Source organism: Ursus arctos, unplaced genomic scaffold, assembly GCF_023065955.2.
Source record: "Ursus arctos isolate Adak ecotype North America unplaced genomic scaffold, UrsArc2.0 scaffold_3, whole genome shotgun sequence".
Lineage (NCBI taxonomy): Eukaryota > Metazoa > Chordata > Mammalia > Carnivora > Ursidae > Ursus > Ursus arctos.
The window spans coordinates 41,118,023-41,141,267 of NW_026622985.1; the positions used below are offsets into that span (position 1 = coordinate 41,118,023).

At 37.6% G+C, this 23,245-nt stretch overlaps 2 protein-coding genes and 1 pseudogene across 8 annotated transcripts in view; 2 read left to right on the forward strand and 1 right to left on the reverse strand.

Moving 5' to 3' along the window:
- Positions 1 to 203: 203 nt before the first annotated feature.
- On the reverse strand, positions 204 to 7,591 carry NDUFA4 (NDUFA4 mitochondrial complex associated). The gene is made up of 4 exons (XM_026506570.3): positions 7,416 to 7,591; positions 6,243 to 6,331; positions 4,719 to 4,779; positions 204 to 420 (listed from the first exon to the last, which is right to left on the reverse strand). The coding sequence occupies exons 1-4, from the start codon at positions 7,455 to 7,457 to the stop codon at positions 364 to 366; spliced, it is 249 nt and encodes an 82-aa protein (XP_026362355.1). The 5' UTR covers positions 7,458 to 7,591; the 3' UTR covers positions 204 to 363.
- A 553-nt stretch (positions 7,592 to 8,144) lies between these two features.
- Positions 8,145 to 23,207, forward strand: LOC113260629 (40S ribosomal protein S3-like; annotated as a pseudogene).
- PHF14 (PHD finger protein 14) overlaps positions 21,329 to 23,245 on the forward strand; it is a 210,677-nt gene continuing 208,760 nt past the window's right edge. For all 7 annotated transcript variants that reach the window (XM_057304473.1, XM_057304475.1, XM_057304469.1 and 4 more), the window contains exon 1: positions 21,329 to 21,416. The gene's annotated coding sequence lies outside the window, so the exon portion shown is untranslated. The remainder of the gene's footprint in view (positions 21,417 to 23,245) is intronic.

The following is a 23,245-nucleotide window of genomic DNA, read 5'->3' on the forward strand; positions in this document are numbered from 1 at the left end:
GCTCCAGTTGTTAAATATACTTCAGTGAAGTTACCAATGTCATACACACAAAAAAATGAAAAGTGATTTGAGCAGCTTAAAGTCTTATTTTCAAATTATACAAATAGATGGAAATTCAAGAAATTCCTTGAATTCTAAGCTTATTTCCTATACCCTAGTTATAAAGTTCAGAGCAGATTTTTAGCATTAAATAGTGACACATATCAAGTTTCAGATATTTATTATTCAGTGTAAACCCCAACATAATACACCAACATGATTTCGTGCATTTAGAGGGGAAATATTTCCTGGATAAGTGGAAAATTGTGCGGATGGCTTCTGGAAGACCTTCATTCTAAGCAGCTTTATAGTGAAACATTTCATTTAGAAGTCTGGACCTTCTTTCTTCAGTTTGCTGTAATCTACATTCACTGAGTAGAACTTGGAAAAGAAAAAAGATATTTTAGATAATCTATCAAATACACAGAGATGATACAGAAGTTTTAAAATTATTTTTATTCAGCTTTCTATAGTAACAATTACAGACATGAATTTTTTATTATGGATATTTAACAATATAAAAATCATCCAAAGACAGACACTAAAATTCCAGTCCTTTGGTAATGATTTTGGTAAGGTAAAAATATTCAATCTACCTCAGAAGAACAGTGTTAGTATGTTCCCTCAATTTCCTAAATCAGATTGCATCAATATCAAACTGACGACACCTGACCACTTCCGGTACAAAAGTTTTTAAACAATACCGAATTTTTGCTTCTAAATAATTTTTTATTTAAATCATAATGCATGTTTGGAAACCTGTAATTTCTAAAAAAATTTCCAACTAGGGCGCCTTGGTGGCTCTGTCGGTTGAGGCTGCGTTTGGCTCAGGTCATGATCCCGGAGTCCCAGGATCAAGTTCCACATCAGGATCCCTGCTCAGTGGGGAGTCTGCTTCTCCCTCTGACCCTCACCCTGCTTATGCTCTCTCTCAAATAAATAAAATCTTAAAAAAAAAAAAAATCCCAACTAAAATTAATTTTAGAAATCTATGATTGCTTTAGGAAAAAAAACTGCCTCTAACTCTCACGAACTTTTTTTAAATGATTTGTATTTGAAACATCTCCACGAGTTCCTACTGAGAAAACATAAGGACTTATACATTAAGCCCAAGGCTTAATCTTGGGTTTACACATTCTTGTGCCAAAGAACGCCGAAGAGGCTGTGATTTAATTACCTGAAGACTACATTATTTTAACTCCAAAAGAACTAAAAACTGCAGAATCATTTTCTTCAGGGTTTTTTAAAAAGCTCATAAACCTGATCTATTATTTGTTCAAATTCTTTTCTTTATTTTTCCAAACATACCCTAACTTCTTTATCTCCAACTGAAAAATTCTTATTTTAAGTTTTAAAAAAAGAAAAGTTTCCAGGTTGTAAAGCTTATCCTTGAGATATACACTAAGTTGCATAGACAGAGAAGTATAAATAAGCCAAAGAGCAATAATCTTTGTTCTGACATTGTTCTTATGAAGCAATTGAATCTAGACAACGAGATTTTTAAAAAGAAACTAATTGTGCTATCTTAACATGTTAACAAAATTAGAGGGAATATTTATAAAAGAACTACAGGCTACAGATTAACAAAATAAACATTGATTGGGTTCTTCTAATGAATGCCAGACACTGAGGGCACAATGCTTTATGTTTATCTTAATTATCACAGCCTTACTCATTCTTACTTTATAAAGAGACAATTGAAGATCAAGTTATAAGATTCGCCAACACTGAATAAGAAGCAGGATCAAGCCCTCACACTCATGCAGAGTGGAAAGGTCATAGTATCTCTGCCAATTTTCCCAAAACTAAGCAGACTTCTGATGTATTTGCTTCTATTCGGTTCCATGTGCCAGCAACAAAATTTTCTGTTGAAGTAATGAAGTAATTTTCGAATCTGTTTTATTTTTCAGCTTCCATGTCCCCATTCTTTTTCTCAGTTTAATGGTGGCTATCTGGAAGGTCTCTGGAATAGTTGGGAACGCACACATATTCTGATCGTGGCTTTGGGACACTTTACTCAGTTGAGAGTGTTGCTGGGCCTTTAATGCTTTAATCCTATTTTAGTTGTCTCCTCTTGTTGGCCTTAACTTTGGCTAAATTTGCAAAGTGGCAACAAATAATCCCCAAAACTTAGTGGTTTACAACAAAAGGTTTGTTTTTCACTTGCTTATATGCCATTTGAAAGCTGACTGCTCCGTGTTCTCTTCATTGAAATTCTGGGTTGAATGAATAATAACTGTCCATTTTGGTCTCAGGACAGAGGAAATAGAACAATGGGGGAAGCACACGCTGGTTCAGAAGTGGCAGATATCAATTCTCCTCACTTAAGAGTTTTCCAGAGTAAGTGGCATGGCCAAAAACAAAAAAACTCAATTATCTTAGGTGAGGGGTAGTGAATGATAAAAATAATCTAGTCTACCTCACTGTTTAGGTTTACGAGCAGCAGCAGGTTTCATTCACTCTAGGCTCACAAGTTCAGGACTTGGTTCCCTTTTATTTCTGCTTACAAATCGCCCAATTCTTCTACAAGTTCATCTCTTGGCAAATACAGCCAATAATAGTCCACTAACATCCTGTTTTCCAAAATCTTTTCATAACAAGCTCTTTAGGCACATGGTCCACTTTCCAAGTTACAGCAGGTGATACTTTATCAAGTTTTTTTTTTATCAAATATGATTCATCTTTCCAATCTCTAAATCAAGGTCATAGCTACTCATCCCATTCATGCCATACAAAATAGATTTTTGCTGTAGCAACATTCCATTTCCAATTCATATGTCCTCGTTCTGGCATGTGTTATTGCAGTGCCAGGGCATTGGTAATTGCCTTCATTATCAGAATCACCTAGGGAGCTTTTTGAACTACACCTACCCAGAGACTCCAATACACAATTTGGTGGAAGGATCAAGGCCTGTTTTTTCCCTTTTCTTTTTTAAAGTTTACTGGATGTGGAATCATTTTCTCTAAAATGTACTAAAACAATCTTATAAGAGAGGAAAATAAATCAGGATGCCCATTTACCATTTTTTCAAGTTAAAATGTAATACACAGGTTAGGTGGCTCATTTCAGCTTTGCCAGCACATTTTTGTTTCTTGCAGGGAGATCCATTTAGAGATTTGGGAGCCCAATTACAATCAGCCAATTGAGTGGAAAGCTTGGAATCAGCAAAGGCAATAATTATCTTAAAAGCTGCTCTTATTAATAATAATAGCAGCCACCTCCATTGGATGTCGATCTCCACTCATTGGTCAGGGTACCCGTTCTTGAGAGTGCTTAAGCAAACTGCTATTTCTCTCTTTTGATGAAGCAGCAAAGTGCACATGGTGAGTTACACACTTTAAATAGGTACGTTGTATGCAATATGAATAATACTCTAATAAAGCTGCCCTGGTTTTAACATTTCCAGAGTTTCTTTGTATGCAAAATTTTTACACATAAGGAGGGTTATGTTTAGGGAATCAACAAATGGTCTCAGATTAATAACAAAATGGATGGGCTTTAAGAGCACTATGCTAAGTAAGATACACCACACCGAGAAAGACAAATACTGCATGATATCCCTTATATGTGAAATCTAAAAAAGCTGAACTTGTTAAAGTAGAATGGTGGTTACCAGGGGCTGGGGATGGGGGAATTAGGGAGATGTTTAAGAGTACAAACTTGTGACTAGTAAATAAACAAGTCCTGGATATTTAATACACAACACAGGAATTATAGTGAATAATGTATTACACACGTCAAAGCTGCTAAGACACTAGGTCTTAATTTTTCTCAACACACACAAAAAAATAGTAATTATGTGACAATAAAAGTGTTAGGTAATGCTATTAATCATACCGCAACACATAAATTTATCAAACCAACACCTTGTATATTTCACACTTAACGTAATTTTATCAATTGTATCTCAATAAAATAACTAAATGGTCTCAGTCCATATTTGTATCTCAAATAAAATAACTAAAATAAAATAACTAAATGGTCTCAGTCCATAAACTCATTCTGTGAAAGAGTAGCTCCATAAACCACTTTTCAGGTAAGATGTTAAAAAGTTTAGTTAGAAGTTCATTGTAAAATTTAAGTTTCAACTGAATTTCATTTCTTCCTAATTACCCTCACCTGAAATATTTCAACCATACCAACAAGAAAGAAAAGCCAACCAAACCATCCACTGGAATAGTACTACTCAAAGTGCGGTCTATGGACCAGCAGCATCAGCACCACCTGAAACATTGTTAGAAATGCAAATTCTTAGTCTCCACAACAGACCTCCTAAATTAGAATCTCTCGGGATGGAGTTGAACAATATGTGTTTTAACCACCTGTCTACGTGAGGCCTACGTACACTGAAGTTTGTAAACCACTGCACTAGACTATTCAAGATCTAAGAAAATGGTATATGATAGCTACACCACCTCTACTTTTTTTACTTAGTCAAATAATGAAAACATTATCTTAATTTCACATCCAGAGTCTAGTGTCTGTGAATAAAACCTTAGAAAAAAATATGTGCTAGGGAAATACGCCATTTTAATTTCATAGAACAATCTAGCAGTTCCTCCAAAGTTCATTATAATGGAATTTTACATGTATATCCAATTTCAAAACAAAAAAAAACCCTACTACATGAGTATTAAAATACACTTTCTAGCAATTCTGAAACAATACTGTAGCTTACCTTGTATTGCTCATTGGGACCCAGTTTGTTCCAGGGTTCTGGGTTATTCTTCCTATCCCAACTAAAAGGAACAAATATTGTAATTGTTATAGTAATAAAACTATTTAAAATAGTTTTGTACTTCCTAAGAAGCCAGTATTTTGAATAGATCTCATTTTCTATTAGAGTAAGTATGGTGTTGTTTTCATTAGAGCTGAAGCAGAGATAGGCTCTATAATTAGCAAAATCATGTCATCAATTAGAAAAAAGGGTACAGCACTACTGGGTATTTAGTGAAGTAGTGGAAAGAAGGGGCACCTGCACCCCAATGTTCATAGCAACAATGTCCACAATAGCCAAACTGTGGAGGGAGCTGAAACGTCCTTCAACAGATGAACAGATAAAGAAAATGTGATTCATAAATACAACAGAATATTACTCAGCCATCAGAAAGGATGAATACCTACCATTTACATCAACATGGATGAAACTGAAGGGTATTATGCTAACTGAAATAAGTCAATTGGAGAAAGACAATTATCATATTGCATCACTCATATGTGGAATATAAGAAATAGCACAGAGGATCATAGGGGAAGGGAGGGTAAACTGAATGGGAAGAAATGAGAGAGGGAGACAAACCATGAGAGACTCTTGACGCCAAGAAACAAACTGAGGGCTGTGGAAAGGGAGGTGGCGGGGGTGGGTAACAGGGTGGTGGGCATTAAGGAGGGCATGTGATGTGATGAGCACCGGGTGTTATACGCAACTAATGAATCACTGAACATTACACCAAAAACTAATGATGTACTATATGTTGACTAATTGAATTTAAATTAAAAAAAAAAAAAAAGAAGAAAGGGTAGAACACACGGCCTCTGGGACAGTGAATGTCCCTATCCCTGTCACAGGAAACTCTAAACTTGGCTTTTAGTAAAGAAGTGATATACAGAAAAGTATACATAATAACAATAAATCTTTTTGTTGCCTGTTGTTCTCCAAGTTCAAAAAGAAGCATTCCTAGGACACCTGGGTGGCTCAGTAGGTTAAGTGTCTGCCTTCAGCTCAGGTCATGATCCCAGAGTCCTGAGATGGAGCCCAGCATCAAGCTCCTTACTCAATGGGGAGCCTGCATCTCCCTCTGCTTGCCGCTCCCCCTGCTTGTGCTCTCTCTCTGACAAATAACTAAATAAAATCTTTAAAAAAAAAAAAAAAAGCATTCCTTATTGAGGAAAAGCAGGCAAAAACCATTTACATGTATCAGCAACCCTGATTAAGTATTTTATAAAAATAGTTATCTCAATTCTCACAAGATTCTAAATAGATATTAGCAGTTCTACTCTACCGATGAGAAAAATGAGACTCAGAGAAATTTAGACAATTTTATGAACCAAGAAAAGTAAATGACAACAGCAGAACTAGAATCTGAACTTCCTATACACGACTACAAAACTTAGGCTCTATTACTTGATGTTGCCTCCCTGAAGATTATGGCTTCTAAACCAGCTGTAGACCATCAGAGTTATAAAATTTTTAAGTACTTACCTGACATCTGGATTGAACAACGCCAGGCGCAAGACATACAGCGCTGCTCCAGTACCTCCGGCCCCAATAAATATGAAGAGGGGGATCAACTAGAATCAAACACAAAATAGACAAGAATTAACTGCCAGCTTCAAATACCTAAATACTGAAAAAATGAAAGGCTACAGTAGTTTCTACACACCAGTTATGAAGTCTCAAACTGCTATTTTTCGGTCTTGTTTTAAAATTTTAATAAAGGTAGACCTTATACTGAGGTAAGATTTCTTATAACTGTGTTCAAAAGAAAGAAATGGAATTTCTGAAAGATGTGAAGATGAATCTGGTTTCATGCAGAAAAACTCATATTCAAATTTTTAAATTTCCAGTAAAATATATCAAGTCTTCTTCACCTCTCTAATATTTATACATTATTCTCATTGCATTTCCCGGCTTCCTTTCTCTCGAGGTTTGTAAAACAACTTCTTGGCCTGTCTTGTTACGAAAAGCATAAATTCTGTGAAATTAAAATGTTGAATGAGCAAAAAAAGCATGCCCATTACAAACATTGGTTACATGCATAAATCTCTGACAACATATTGCTACCAATGCTTAATGTGTAGTTACACAACGGGTTTAAGATAAAGACTGCGTAATTGAGTTTTAGGACAACACATTGATATGGTGCGGAGAAAATTGAGATACAAAAGAACTTAACTGCGAGTCACCTCTGCGCTACCGAACTCCCCCAAAATCTAAAGACGTCAAGACAAACTGAGGATTCCAAGATTATAGACCTTTGTAATTGCCACAAGGCCTGGTGGTGCAATGCAGGGAGCACTAAATCTTTGAGATGGCATAACAAATAGAAAACCTGACCTGCTGGTCTCCAACCCACACTGGGCACAACTATCCCTCGGCCCAACCAACACACCAGAGGGTGCAACCAGCAGGCTGTTCCAACATTCACCAGTTTATTTTCCTCGAAGGTATCCCTCACCTTCCGCCTGCCAGCCTAAACCCCTCAAAGCACGGCGTGGTCAGAGCTCGAGGGCCCGGAGCAATTAGGAGGACAGCATAAGTGAAGCAGGGTACACCCCAAGAACAGTGAAGGAGGAAGCCCCCAGAAGGTAAGGAAGCCGCAGCCGGTGACAGGATGGACAAGTGAAGACACTGCGAAAGGGGTCACGAACTTACGCTCGGGTGCTTCTTGGCCTGACCGATAATCTGGCGTAACATGGTTGCGGCAGAGGCCTCCTGTCCAGGAGAGGAAAAAACCAAAAGTGGAAGGCCCGGCACTAACTAAACCCTACACCGAGGATGAACGGACGTCCAAAGTCACCCAGAACCTCCTACCTGAAGGACCCCTGGCACGGAGGGCAGTCTGCGGCACGAGGGCCCGGATGCGACTGTCCTTAACAGTGCCTGCCTTGACCCAGCGCCTTATGCGTCCGCTCTAACCTGCCCAGACCCTTAGCATTCCAGTCCCAGGCGAAACATTCTCACTCCTGTCCTATATATGCTTCTGACCGGTAACTTTTGCTTCGAAATTTGAACACTTTGATTGACTAGACAGGCACTTTCTCGGTAAGACTCGCGTTGAGACATGGGATGGGTGGGGTCTTCTTGGGAGGCGCGGGCGAGCCTGTCCGCGCGCGCTAAGGGGTTGAGGGCGCGCGTGCTGGGCGCGCGCTTGCCGGCCCTGAAGGTCGCTGAGGGAGCTGCACGGCGCCTGCGGCTGCTGAGCGTCCGGCGCCTGGAGAGCAGGTCGAGTCTCTTGCTGCTAAGGTCAGCGACTGTGGTTTAAGACTGCAGCTGCTTCCTGTGTTAGACTGTCGCTAACGGGCAGAAGTTAAAAACTAGTAAATGACTTGACGATGGCAGTAGCCCTCTCAACGTATGTAATCTCTAAATCCCCAGGTTCTGGCTCTGGATTTAATGTTCAATGGCATACCCTTATACCCTGTCCCGGGACCCGAAATTGCATTCTTAAAAGGTATTTTGAGTGCTCCTGTTCCTACACATATCTTACAGTACTCTAACACAATTTTCATTTATCTGTTGTTTTTATTTTTTTTATCTGAAAGTCATAACATGGGACTGGCTTCCGGGGTCTCGGGACAATCTGAACCCTCTCCAATATCCTACGTAGTTTTAAGCATTAATCGACTCATCACTCCAGTGATTGGGACTGAGAAGACTAGGACAAGGCTCCTTCGAAAAAGCAAAGTGAAACTGAAAGGAGAAGTAAACATTGACCAAGTTAAAACGGATGATGCAGGTGTACATAATAGTGTTAGTAAGTGTGACAGGCTGAAACTGGAGAGATCCTTCTGAAAAGCGGAAGGAGGTCTGGCATGGTTGGAACTTGAAGAGGGAGAGCAGGGTGGGGATCAGATCTGCTGGGCTAGTGACCACTTAAACATCAAGGGTTTTATGCTGAGAGCATTAGGAAGTTATGCAAATAAATAAGTAAATAAAAGAGTTGCTGTGGTTGTAAACGATTGCTTTGTCCATGAAGAATGGATTAGAGGACAAAAGCATCAAAGGGGAGTGGATGGTCAAGGGCCATGGTAGTAGTCCTTGCGAGAGATATAGTGTCTTGGACCAGTGTGGGCAGTGTGATGATGTAGAAAGGATTGCAGACATTGGTCGAAAGTGAGGCAGTGAGGAGAAGGAGAAGCCCAAGATATTTTCAGAGGTTCAGTTTTGATTGGCTGTGTGGATGTTGATGCCAATTATTGCGATAAGAAACAATAGAGAATGATGGATATGTATTTATGTAAAATACAAATCTCTAGGTCAGAAGAGAGATCAGACTAGAAAAATATATATCATAGTTGTCTAAATTAGATGTAAGTTGTACTGCAAATAGCTCTAAAAATGTCTAAGCAGTGTATCAATAGCACCCCCCAAAAATGATTTCTCTTGCAGAGTTTCTCTGTAAATTCAAGCCTAGAAAATTCTGGAAGGCAGAGTGATTATGTGTTGTTATTAATGTGTGACAGTAAAAAAAATGGCTTCTTTAAAGAAGAATAATTTGGTAAGTGAGCCGTGGAATATGATAATAATGCAAATTGAAGGCAGAATCTTATATTTTTTACTCTGTTTGCATTTAGGCATTTAATTATTTTTCTAGCAGATAAATTGACAACTGTAGTTGTTTTTCTGATAACACAAATACAAATTATACCTTCACTTGTTAATGAAGATTCTGCAGCTATCCTTAATCTAAAAATAAATATGTTCTTCCACTAGTATAATGGTTACTTAGCATAAACTGTATTTAATTATAAAATTTCTATTAGAAAAATGAGAACATATTCTGGGCTGTGAAAGTTTACTTCCACTGTTGTAAATCTCAAAGCTTCACATACTGCCATTAGTTTAAATTAAATACCTTAAGAACTTTATGTACAAAATTCAATGAATACTGAAAAGCAAAGAAACTCTAACAATGTATTTATTTATTTATTTATTTTATTAAAGATTTATTTATTTGAAGGAGAGAAAGAGAGAGCATGCACAAGGGGGTGGAGGGGTAGAGGGAAAAGGAGAGAATCTCAGGCTGACTTCTGGCTGAGTGTGGAGCCTGACCAGGGCTGGATCCCACAACCCTGAGGTCATGACCTGAGCTGAAATCAAGAGTCTGACATTTAACCGACTGAGCCACCCAGGTGCCCCAAAACTCTAACAATTTGAAATAGTGACACTCATTTTCACTGAAACTTCCTGGTTAAACAATATTTTAGGAAAACTGCATATTTACAATTTTTGGAAAATTATACCATACCCCTAGATCTTCAAATTAAATTTTTTTTTAGAATAGCTACGTTCTATTCTTCTGTTATTTATTATCTCTCTGAAATTTCTATCTTCTGTATGAATCCATTCATTCATTCATTCATTAAACATATATTAAATGACCACTGTATATTGCTCCTCATGCTGGGTGCTTAGGATAAGAAGAATAACACATTGCTTTCTTCAACATCTTCAAGTCTAGTGGGGCTAGTGGTATCATTATTACAAAGCTTTATGACAAGTGCTACAGTAGACACTGATATATGACTTAGGCTACTGGATATATAGTGTCCTAACCAAGATCAAGAATATAAATTCATTTTTGGAAATGTTAAGAAAAGTCTGGTATACCTCTAAAATATCCAATTAGAGATGTTCTGAAGGCTGGCAGAAGCATCACTCTTCAGCTCAAGAGAGAAGTTTGGTCTAGAGGTACCATTTAAAAGGAAAGGGGATATAGGTGACAGTTATTGGAAACTGATGAGCTTGTCCATGAAGAATGTGTGTGAAGGAAAGTATAATGAGAGAAGAGTGTTAATGCTAAAACCCTAAAATAGGGACCAGGCCAGGAGGGAGGAATCAGAACAGCAAAGTTAGATCAAGTCAGAAATGGAGGCAAATAAATATACCATTCAGGGCTTAGCCAGAGAAACAGAACTCCTAGAAAATATGCGTACATAATAAGGAATTTATTACAAGGAACTGACATTATGCAATCATGGGAGCAGTATCTTATTGCAGTCTGAAGTCAACAGGAGAGGCAGTCAGTAAGGGAAGAGGAACGTGAAGTCAGAAGCAAAGATAACATTAGAAGTGGGGACAGGTGGAACCCATGGAGACAGAGAGACCCTATTTCTAGAGCCCTTTGTCACAGAATTAGATATAAACGTAGTTCAGGAATATAGAAACTAAAGAAGGAATTTGGCAAGAAAAGAAAAAATAAGAGATGCCCTAGGGGAATCTCATGCATTCCGGACATATTCCTCTTTGCCATCATTGAGTTGTAGTATCCCAATTTCCCCATGCTAATCAAAATCAACCACCCAAGCTAATAGAGTAATAGAATTTTCTTTCCTTGAAATTATGACTTCTAAACCAGCAAAGCCACAGTTGCAGGGATGGTAAATCAGAATTTTACTAGTGGATCACTAGGGAAAGTAAGAAGAACCACTTCCATATTGTCTCTCACGACTGTCCTTCAGAGTCAATCCAAAGTGGGACTACAGTACTACATCTGTCTACTTTGGAATATTGATAGCACTTTATACAGAACAATCTGTAAACCAGGCTCAAATATGTCTTTCTTAGTTAATTGTTCATAGGCAATGCTCCATTACCATAGGTGCAGGTTGAGAGGGGAGTATAGAACACGGACATGGAACTTATGCTTTCAGGACCTACTCAAATCCATCAGGTGATGGTTTCCATTTGGTGATGAAATGCTGCAGTGCATATTCAATATTATAGCTTCGTTGGTCAGATAAGACCCAGTTCATGGTAGATAACCGAGGTAGCATGGTAATTTGCTTCCAGCACCAACAGATTTGCTAGGTTATACATCTCAGGTGAAGAACAATTTGCAGGGGAGCCCAGACCTGTTGCAGGATCCTGCCCAAAACTAGCAGCTTTTCAAGTTGCTCAGTAAATGGGTCAGGGTAGCACACACAGATCATGTAATTGTTGCCTCCAAAATTCAAAGAGGCCCACATAGTAGAAAGCTTCTTTGTGATAAGAGGAGCCAGATGCAATAATCTGCCCTTTACTTTTAAAGAGCTATGTTGACATGTCCCAGACTGCTGGAACCCTAGAAATTTCACTGAGGTGGCAGAAACCTGATTTTTGGCCAGATTTACTTTCTACCATCTGGCCTATAATTATCTTACCTATGTCCTAAGTAGTTGTTACTTCTTTCTTACTAGGTCCAATTACCATGATACCATCAATGTAACTGACCAACATGAATTTCTGTGGAATAAAGAGGTGATCAAGGACCCTGTAATAGGACTGCAGAGTTGATGTATCCATGAGGTAAGACAGTCAAAGTATGTTACTCATCTGCAGAGAGCAAACTACCGTTTTGGTCTTTAAAAACAGCTATATATATGAAAGCATTCACTAGTCCAAAATTAAGGTGTCAGCAGATTTGGTCCCCAGTGAGAACCCTCTTCCTGGCTGGCAGATGGAGGCCATCATCACTTGACAGAGAGAGTGAGCTCTGGCCTCTCTTTTTCTTATAAAGATACTAACCCCATCATGGGGGCTCCACCCTCATGATCTCATCTACACCTAATTACCTCTCAAAGGCCCTATCTCCAAATACTGTCACATTGGGGTGTAGGGCTTCAACATATAAAGGGGGGCACACAATTATTCAGTCCATAATAACTACCAAACCTTCAAAGTATAGATAATTCTTATGCTATTAAATTTGTCCCATATCTTTGAAAAAGGAATCTTCCAAATTCACATTACAAAATAAGCATTAACCTCATAATAAAACTTGACAAGAAGAGTCCACCCATGTTTCCTTTAATCCCAACCAGTCTAATAACAACAGTTTTATCAAAGAAATATCAGATCCCTCATCTATGGGGCCCTAGTGAATATGAGTTAAAATTATTGATTTAGAAATTGCTCAAAAACTTTCACCACCAAGATTGGCAGACTACGTTATTTGGTCAATGCAGACTATCTTTTTGTGTACAAAGATATTGAAGACTGTGGAGGGTTGAATAATGTCCATTGACATTATTTGTGAATACCTGGAACCTCAGAATATGAAGTTATTTGGAATTAGGGTCATTGCAGATGTAATTAGTTGAGGTCATACTTAATTAGAATTAGTTAAGGTCGTACTTAATTAGAATAGGCCCTAAATCCAATGACTGATTTTTTTATAAGAAAAGAAGGGAAGACATAGATACACAGAAAAATCCATGTAAAGACAGAGATAGAGATTGGAGTCTTGCAACAAGCCCAGGAACACCAGGAGCCACTAGGAACTGGAAGAGGCAAGGAAAGATTCTCCCCTAGAGTTTTTGGAGGAAATGTGGCCCTGTCAACACTTTCATTTCAGATTTCTGACCTCCAGAACTGTGAGAAAATAAATTCCTACTATTTTAAGTCACCCAATTGTAATAATTTTTATGGTAAACTTTTAAAAAATAAGGCAGATTTTGGTACCAGAAGTGAGTTGCTCCTGTAACAAATACCTGGAAAAGAGGAAATGCCTTTGGAATTGAGTAATGGGTAGAAGCTGGAAGAATTTTGAAGTGCATGATAGAAAAATCCTAGATTGCCTTAAAGAGACAATTGGTAGAAATACAGACATCAAAGGCAGTTCTGGTGATGGTTCCGTTGGAAAAGAGGAACACAGTAGAGAAAGCTTCTATCATCTTAGAGAATATGCATATTGTCACTAACAGAATATTGGTAGAATTATGAATATTAAAGTTGCTTCTGGTGACAGAAAGAAATGAGGAACATGTTATTGGCCTTTGTAAGAAAGGTGACCTTTTTATAAGTGGCAGACAACTTGGCTAAATTGTGTCCTTTTGTTGGGTATAAAGTAAAATTGGTCGATGATGAATTTGGATATTTAGCTGAGGAGATTTCCAAGTAAAGTGTTAAAGGTACAACCTTGCTTCTTCTTGCTAATTATAATAAAATGCAAGAGGAAAAGAATAAAGAAGTAACTGTTAAGCAAAATGGTGATAGTGCAAGAGACATACGTGATAGCATCCAAGATACGTGAAATCCAAGTCCTGAAGAAGACTAAGATACTGAGGCAAAAAAAAAAAAAAAATTGGAAATATAATAACAAAGATTGTTTCAAATCTGATGTAGGATATCAAACTAAAGATTCAAAAGACTCCATTAAGTATCCTATAGAAGAGAAGAAAACCAGACTTAAATACATTGCTGATGAGAGTATAAATTGGTACTACACTTAGAAAATCTGCTTGACTTTTTGTACCAAAGTTGAATATTTGAATACTATCCAGTATTCACTCTGAGATATAAACCCAACAGTAATGTGTGCTTATGTGTACCAAGAGACACAAACAAGAATGCATATAGAATCATTATTTATAATAGCCTTGAACTGGAAAGAGCAAAAATGTTTATCAAGGGCAAACGAATAAATAAATGTAGTACATTCAAGCATGGGATTCCACATTGCAAATGAACTACGAGTACACATAACAACATAAATGATTCTCACAAAAAACAAATATCAGTACAAAAAGAAAAAAAAACAGAAACAAAACAACACATACTGTGTGCGTCCATTTATATAATATTTAAAAGTAGTATTAGACTCAGGATAATGACTAACTTTATAGGAAGTAAGGAGTATTAATTGAGGAGGCTCGAGAGAGGCTTCTTTTTTTTTTTTTTTTGATTTTATTAATTTATTTAACAGAGATAGAGACAGCCAGCGAGAGAGGGAACACAAGCAGGGGGAGTGGGAGAGGAAGAAGCAGGCTCATAGCAGAGGAGCCTGATGTGGGGCTCGATCCCATAACGCCGGGATCACGCCCTGAGCTGAAGGCAGACGCTTAACAACTGTGCCACCCAGGCGCCCCAAGAGAGAGGCTTCTTTGGTCTTGGCATGGTGAGTTTTTTTTTTCTTAAGATTTATTTATTTACTTGAGTGAGAGAGAGAGAGAGAGAGATAGAGAAACAGAGGCAGAGTGAGAGGGAGAAGTAAACTCCCTGCTAAGCAGAGAGCCTGACAAGGGGCTCAATCCCAGGACCTGAGATCATGACCTGAGCTGAAGGCAGAGGCTTAACTGCTGAGCCAACCAGGTACCCCTTGGCATAGTGTTTAGAAAGGTGTTTGCTTCTTGATGATCCTTTGATCTGTACTTTTATTTATTTTTCACTTTTCTTTGTTATATTTTGCAATAATTTCTTAACTGAATTGTATAGATTTAGAACCATGTTAGGGAGTTTGCTTATGATTGTCACTTAAATATCTGATGGATTAAAAAAAGAACAGAAGGTATCATTTATGCATTTTTGTTTGTTTGAAAGCTCCTCTGCAGCTTTTGAGTTGATGACACGAAACCTGTCTCTAACTAACCTTATTTGTCTCTCTAACATCCAGTATTGTACATTTTATGATGTTGCATCACTGATGCTGTCTTTGCCCATCTGCTTTGCTTTCTTGGGACTTGCCCCTTGTGAAACACAGCTCCATAGACTGCCATTCATATGCACTGAAAAATAATTGAATACCTTAGCTTGTCTAAGAGATCTGTCTAATAAACAACTATTACAGCAAATATTGAAGTACTCACCTCTCACTTTTATCTTTTTTCTTTTTTCTTTTTTTTTTTTTTAAGATTTTATTTATTTATTTGACAGAGAGAGACAGCCAGCGAGAGAGGGAACACAAGCAGGGGGAGTGGGAGAGGAAGAAGCAGGCTCTTAGTGGAGGAGCCTGATGTGGGACTCGATCTCAGAACACTGGGATCACGCCCTGAGCTGAAGGCAGATGCTTAACCACTGCACTACCCAGGCGCCCCTATCTTTTTTTCATACAGAACAAATACTGATAACATTTCACAGTATCATGTTAGTTTTTTAAAAAGCTATGTTACTATGTGAATGAATCATGAAAACACTGTGCTTGATTAAAGAATCCAGACACATGAGACCACACATTTTTTTTATTCCATTTATGTGAAATATCTAGAATAGCCAAATCCATACAGACAGAAAGTAAATTATTGATTGGCAGGGACTAGGAATAGGGGAAATTGAAGTAACTGCTACTGGGTATGAAGTTTCTTTCTGGAGTAAGTAAATGTTCTAGAATTAGGTAGCGGTAATTGTTGTACAACTTTTGAATATGCTAAAAACTGCTGAATTTTACACCACAAAAGGGTAAATTTTATGGTATGTGAATTATATCTCAATAAAGCCGTTATAAAAACTCAGCCCTGAGCTAAGCACCTTTTTTTTTTTTTTAAAAAAAAAGGTCTATTTATTTATTTTAGAGGGAGAGAGTGCAGAACAGGGGGAAGGGCAGAGGGAAAGGGGAAGCAGACTCCCTGCTGAGGTCAATTTCTGATGGCAGATCATGACCTGAGCCAAAACCAATAGTCCGGCACTAAAGTGACTGAGCCACCCAGGTATCCCAAGTACCATTTTTAAAAAAAGTAACTTGTTGGAGTGCCTGGGTGGCGCAGACGTTAAGCGTCTGCCTATGGCTCAGGCTGTGATCCCAGTGTTCTGGGTTCAAGCCCCGCATCAGGCTCCTCGGCTGGTAGCCTGCTTCTTCCTCTCCCACTTCTCCCTGCTTGTGTTCCCTCTCTCGCTGGCAGTCTCTCTCTCTCTGTCAAATAAATAAATAAATAAAATCTTAAAAAAAAAAAGGTTATTTTGTTATATCTAGAGAGATGATTGGGTAAGGTACAAAGATAAGATGATAATTTATTTTCATGATACTCTTTTGCACATTTAAAATTTTTGTACTATATATACATACTAGCTGTGAGAAACTAACTTAAAATCTTTTCAATATTATTCATTTGTTAAATATGTAGAAAGTTTGGGGCGCCTGGGTAGCGCAGTGGTTAAGCATCTGCCTTCAGCTCAGGGCGTGATCCCAGTGTTCTGAGATCAAGTCCCACATCAGGCTCCTCCACTAAGAGCCTGCTTCTTCCTCTCCCACTCCCCTGCTGTGTTCCCTCTCTCGCTGGCTGTCTCTCTGTCACATAAATAAATAAAATCTTAAAAAAAAATATGTAGAAAGTTTTTATTCATGTAATACTAGAATAGACCTTTGCTGCCTAAATCCTTGAAGAGAATCCTGCAGTCAGTATATTTTACATAATTTGAAAAGGATGATTATCAGTGAACACTTTATTGCAAAGCATTGAAAGGATTTTAGAAGTTCCCCAACATCCAAAGTTGCAGTTAACAATTCTTATTTGAACCTAATTCCTACTCCTTCATAGATATTCTGTCTTTTCTCTAAAGGAACATTTAGAATTCTCTTCAAGTTCAGAAATTTGAGCACAATCTTTTCTTCATCAATATTGTTTTCTCTTGAATACCTCTGAAAATATTAATTATGGCAAGATAAAATGAGCCATGGGCTCTCTGCAGGAGATATCCTTAAAGGATCATAAATGATGGCTAGCTGCTGGCTTATGCTGGTTCCAACCCTGTTCAATATTTCTTATTCTCATCTTAGCATTAGATCATAACAAATACTTGTTACAAAGAGCTGGCCTTAACAGGCACCTTATTCCAGGTAATATCATGTGATAATATAAGTAACTCTTTTATCATGCATGCCTTGAATTGCCAATATCTTATTTTCCACTGGTAATAAAATCACCACTGTCTTTTGACCCGCACCAAATTAAATAATAAATCTTAAATTCCCATTTTGAGGTTTTATTTATTTATTTTCTGAACACCTTTCTGTAAACACTGTATCAGACAAGGTTTCAGTAGAGCAAACAGAAACCAGTCTAGGTATGTTATGCTGAAAAGAAATTTGGTGCATATGAAGTCATTTGAAAGGCTGGAGGAATGAAAGTCAGGGATCCAATGAGACTTAGTTTGAAGATCATACACTTGTAGCTGTGATCTAGAAGTCAGAAAATGAGTACAGCTATTGGCGCTAACCTTTTCCAGAACTGTTCCTCCACCGTAACCTTATACCTTTGAAGCTGGTGAGTAGATGCCAGAATGTGGATTCTATCTTCGTAGATAACGGAGCTTGTTTTGGTGCTGCTGCAGCTAAAAGTAGGTGGCCTCTGCCTCCCTTTTACCTTCTAAATCTCATGATGTACAAGGAACCCTGATATATCTGAATTATATAATTGTTTTAAAGGTTTTTAAAACTTTAGTTCCTCTCATGTTGTTAGTTTTACTTTAATATTTAACAAAGCTTGCTTGCCTATATGTCTGTATACATAGATTCATGGTATTGGTAGCCAGAATTTATATCCCTTGCCTAAATAAGAAGCCCTGTTCAACCGGCAGGTAACGAATGCTAGTTCTGTTTATAGACGTCCTTGCTCCAGTGGTTATAGTGGGTGGGAAGAAGGTTGGTGGTACGGGGAGGGTGCATGTGAGTGAGTAGGCTATCCTTTATGGTTTATGAGTAGTTCATGATGCTAGATTTTTCCTGTGGCAGTTGATCGTCACTGGGCTATCATTCTTTCTCTTATAAACCTAGCACCCATTCTGAAAATTTCTGGAATCAGACTTCCCATTTAATAAGAACTGAACTTGAACTTTTATTCTGGAGAGAAAGCTGAAACAGGATTGTTGTGTGACTTTTTCCTTTTAATGAATCACCCATACTGTTGTCGAAGGCTTAGCCCTTTTTATAGGCCTTATTATCTCTCATCTGAGGGTCATGCAGACACTTAATAGGAAAATCTCACTTCAGTAACTCCTTTCTTTCACCTGAATGAAATTAATAGCTTCTTAGCCTGGTCGGTTTTGTTGGCAATCTGACCCTACCTCTGTAATTATCAAAATTCCTCAATAGCCTTCAAAAGTTTGTTGGTGACACTCCTCCTGAGTTTATAACAGTACTGTGGTTTTATGGCCATTTTATATTTGTTCTGCGACTTCAGTGAAATTTAGGAAGGGTAGAAAGGTAGTTCATGTGTTCAACTACCCTTTGTGAACCAGGTATATTGTCCTTAGATTTATAACAAACTGATTTGTATTTTCCTGGATTAAAAAAATTAATCAGAATCTACAGCTTCTCCCTTGAACCATATAAGACAATTCAATTTTTGTTTTCATTTCTCTTATTTTACTTTCCCCATGCTTCCCATCTCTTTACCTCCAACTCTCTTGGATTGAGTTATAATCTTTTAGAATTATGGCTCTTCTGGTTACCTATCTTTGCTTAATAATCATATTAAATTTCACAATTTCATTATCAATAATTAATTCATATTTAATTATAACTTTTTTTTCTCTTTTCTTTTTACATCATTATGTGCATTGCATGCCCTCCTTGTTTTTTTTGTTTTTTGTTTTTTTGTTTTGTTTTGTTTTGTTTTCTCCCATTTTCTGGAGTAATTTTGGAGAGAGTCCTTTGTCATCTACTTCTCAAAACTTTTCATTTAACTAGAGAGGTTATTATTATCATGTCCAGATTCTATATGAAGAATCAGAGGCTCAAAGAGTTCAAGTTGCCTTTTTGAAGGTCAAACAAATTCAGTGGCAAAGCTTGGACTCGAATTCAGTTCTGCAGACTCTCTGTTTGCTGTCTTTTGTTTTTCTGTTTGTTTCTTTTCCATATAGCAAGTATCCATATAACACTATGCTACTTACTTCACCACCTTTTGTAGGAGTAATTTGAAGGACCACTTCTAAATATAAATCTGCTTTTTATACTTGTTGATGATACTTGTACAGTCATTTTCAACTTAATTAGTTGGAGAGAATTGTGAAAATTAAGAGTGTTCTTTGGCAAAATACTACATTAAGGCTGTCCATGGTTGCAACTATTAGGAAATACTTATTCTCCTAATATGTGTACTAATGCATGAATACCTTGAATTGAATGTAGAACAAAAGAAAAGCATGATAGATTATATAACAGAAGTAATTTAACAAGAAGATGGCATATCATTAGGAGATTCAAATTTTTCTGAGTTAAGAATGCCAATAGTAATTTACAGTGTGTACCTTCAAGACATATAGAAAAATATTATAGGAGATGCTAATATGGCAGTTCATAAACAATAAAGATTTTTTATATGACAGAAAAATAATAGCAAAGCAATATCCCTTATGAATATACAAGCAAAAATACTCAACAATATACTAGCAAAACTGAATCCAGTAACATATACATCATGACTAAATGGAATTTGTACCAGTTAGGCAAGGTTGGTTCAACATATGAAAATCAATATACTATGCCATACTGACAAATTTACAAAATTATAAAAACCATATGATTGTTCCAATAGATACAGAAAAAGCATTTAATAAAACTCAAAACTCTTTCCAAATGAAAACAATTAGCAAACTAGAAACAGAAGTTATTCTCTTACAAAAGAAAAGCATCTATGAAAACCCACAGCTAACATCAGACCAAAACAGTGAAAGATTGAAAGCTTTCTTTCCAAGTTCAAGAACAAGACAAGGAAGTGTATTCTCACTACTTTTATTCAACAGTGTACTGGAAGTTCTACCCACAATGATTAGGGGGGAAAAAAGGCATCCAGAAAAGTGCGGAAAGAATTCATTTCATGTAATTTCCTGGAAGTTGTAAATACCTTTTAAGCTAGCATCCCATTGGCCAGAACTTAATTATGTAACCACATATAACTTCGAGAAAGTTAGAAAATGTAGTCTCTATTCTTGAAAACCTTGTGTCTAGTGGGGCACCTGGGTGGCTCGGTCAGTTAAGTGTCAGACTCTTGATTTTGGCTCAGGTCTGATCTCAGGGTCATGAGATTGAGCCTGTGCTGGGCTCTAGGCTCCTCCCTTCCCGCTCCCCCAGCTCTCTCTCTCTCTGATAAATAAATAAATAAAATCTTTCCAAAAAAGAGAAAAAAAAAGAAAAGAAAAACTTGTCTAGTTAAAATTTGGAGCTTTTATTTTTGAAGACAAGGATAATAGGTATTGGGAAATACCTACAAGTTTCTTCCACATTTATTAAATACAAATCAAAAAAGCAATTCACTATTTAATTTTTTTTTCTCTTTTCTGTTTCTTTCCTTTCTTTTTGTCTTTTTTTTTCTTTTAACACATGTATTGCAAAGTTTAAAAAGATTGCTAATTTAAATGCAACATGGTCCTCTGGATTGGATCATGGAACAAAAGGGGACATTCGTGAGAAAACTAGTAAAATCCAAATAAAGTTTGTGGTTTAATTAACAATACTGTGCTAACGTTAACTTCTTAGTTTTGTAAATGTAAACATGGTTATGCAAGATGTTGACATTAGTGGAAGCAGGGTGAGGAGTATACACAAATTCAGTATTATTGTTGTATTCTTTCATAAATCTAAAACTACTTAAAATTATAAATTAAAAAAGATTATTAATACTCAATGGCCAGGGGTTTGGAAAGAATTCTCATGCACTCTTGGTGATAATATATATTAGTACAGCCTGTTTTTAGAGAGCAATTAGGCAATGTTCATTAAATATAAATGTGTTTATATTTTTTTATTCAGAATGTCTATTTCTATCAGCAGCCCATGGCAGCAAGATGGTGGTGCAGATTTCCAAGAAGAGGAAGTTTGTCGCCAATGGCACCTTTAAAGCTGAACTGAACGAGTTTCTCACTTGGGAGCTGGCTGAAGATGGCTACTCTGGGGTTGAGGTCTGAGTTACACCAACCAGGACAAAATCATTATCTTGGCCACCAGGACACAGGATGTTCTTGGTGAGAAGGGCCGGCAGATCTGGGAATTGACTGCTCTGGTTCAGAAGTTTGATTTCCCTGAGGGCAGTGTAGAACTTTAAACTGAAAAGGTGGCCACAAGAGGTCTGTATGCTATTATTAGGGCAAAGTCTCTCCGATACAAACTCCTAGGTGGACTTGCTGTGCAGAGGGCTTGCTATAGTGTACAGCAGTTCATGATGAAGAGTGGGGCCAAAGGCTGTGAGATCTTGGTATCTGGGGAACTCCAAGGACAGAGGGTTAAATCCATGATGTTTGTGCATGGCCTGATGATTCACAGTGGGAAGCCTATTAACTACTACTTTGACACTGCTGTGCACCATGTGGGGCTCAGATAGGGTGTGCTGGGCATCAAAGTGAAGATCATGCTTCCCGGGGACCCAAGTGGTAAGATTGGCCCTAAGAAGCCCCTGCTTGATCGTGTGATCATGTGGAACCCAAAGACAAGAAATTGTCTACCACCCCCATCTTGGAACAGAAGGGTGGGCATCCAGAGTGGCCTGCCATGCTGTAGCCAGAACCCACGGAATAACAGGGTCTCCTTGGCAGCTGGATCTGGAGCCTGGATTTTGCTCTGTAAAGACCTTTAATGAAATCTTAGAAGAAAAAAAAATCTATTTCTAGAAATTTCTCTTATAGAAATTTGAATGCTAGCTTTCGGAGTGTCTTTTCCCTTTTAGATAATTCAGTATAATTCCTCCCAATGAATCTAGGAGGAGAGTGGAATGTTTGGTTCTCTAACCTCGGAAGTAAAACAATCCTTAGTATGGTTCATGTTTGAAATAGAATGGAAATTAAGTTCCCGAAGTGGAACTGGTCAAATAATTAAGTTGCTATGCTTTTAACTGGATGAATAACAGGTCTGAAGGCCAGTGGGGGGTATTAAGGATCAGATGCCACCCCTGGTTCTTGAGAAAATGAGGTGTGGGAGCCTGAGTGGCCTCCAGTTGAGAAGGCTGCAGGGTAACTTTCCACTTTAGACAAGGAAGTGCATGAATGATCATAGAAAAGAAAGAGGGTTTACTAAGTAGCTTTTAAAATTTTGGAATGTAACTTTCTACAGAAAGATTTGAGGGGGCACATAGCTGTGGTAGTTTGGTTCAGGGGCTAGAGATTCTTAGAGATTGGAGGAGTTTACATTTTTGGCAGGGATAAAGAACACAGAAAGATTAGGTAGAGCTATAATTTGAACAGCTACTGTTACGGTGGAATGTCCTGGGGCATTAGAAGTAGTCCAGCTTTTGGGGAATCTAACTAGCCAATTCTTCTTAGCCCTGAGCATTTGCACATGACCGTTCCTTGGTCTGGAACATTTTTGTCTCCTTTTCTCCCTTTCTCAGGTCAGTTCAGAGTATGTTTGGCTCTATCACTTTCTCCAGGAAGCCTTCCCTGAGTGCCTTCTCTCCTCTTAGCATTTGTACTCTTTCTCTGGTAGCCTGTCTCACAATATATAGCAATTGTCTGACCTGTTTGTATCCTTACCTGTACCTTAAGTTCTGGAAGGGAAAAGACAACTATCTTGCAGGTCATCCAGCCTCTATGTAATCATTCCATAAATTATACTACTTTGTAGTAAATATTTACTATTTTTTGTCAAATTTAATATTATAAAACTCAGTTCTAGTTCACAAACTAATTCAACATGTTTCTTTAAAGAGTAAGCTCCACTATTGCATTATATAATTTGATCCTTACACATTTATTTTCCCATGTTATAAACACTGCCACTCCATGTTTATGTGTGGAATAAACTAATGAACTGAATCAACTTTATCCAAATCTTTCTGTCCTTGATATATAAACTTTTGAAA

Excerpts from the sequence above, each read along its gene's own strand:
- NDUFA4 (XM_026506570.3), bottom strand. The coding sequence starts at position 7,457 with ATGTTACGCCAGATTATCGGTCAGGCCAAGAAGCACCCGAGC. Across the intron at positions 6,332-7,415 it reads AGGCCAAGAAGCACCCGAGC|TTGATCCCCCTCTTCATATT; the intron begins GTAAGTTCGTGA and ends GTTTGATTCTAG. Across the intron at positions 4,780-6,242 it reads TTGTTCAATCCAGATGTCAG|TTGGGATAGGAAGAATAACC; the intron begins GTAAGTACTTAA and ends TGTTCCTTTTAG.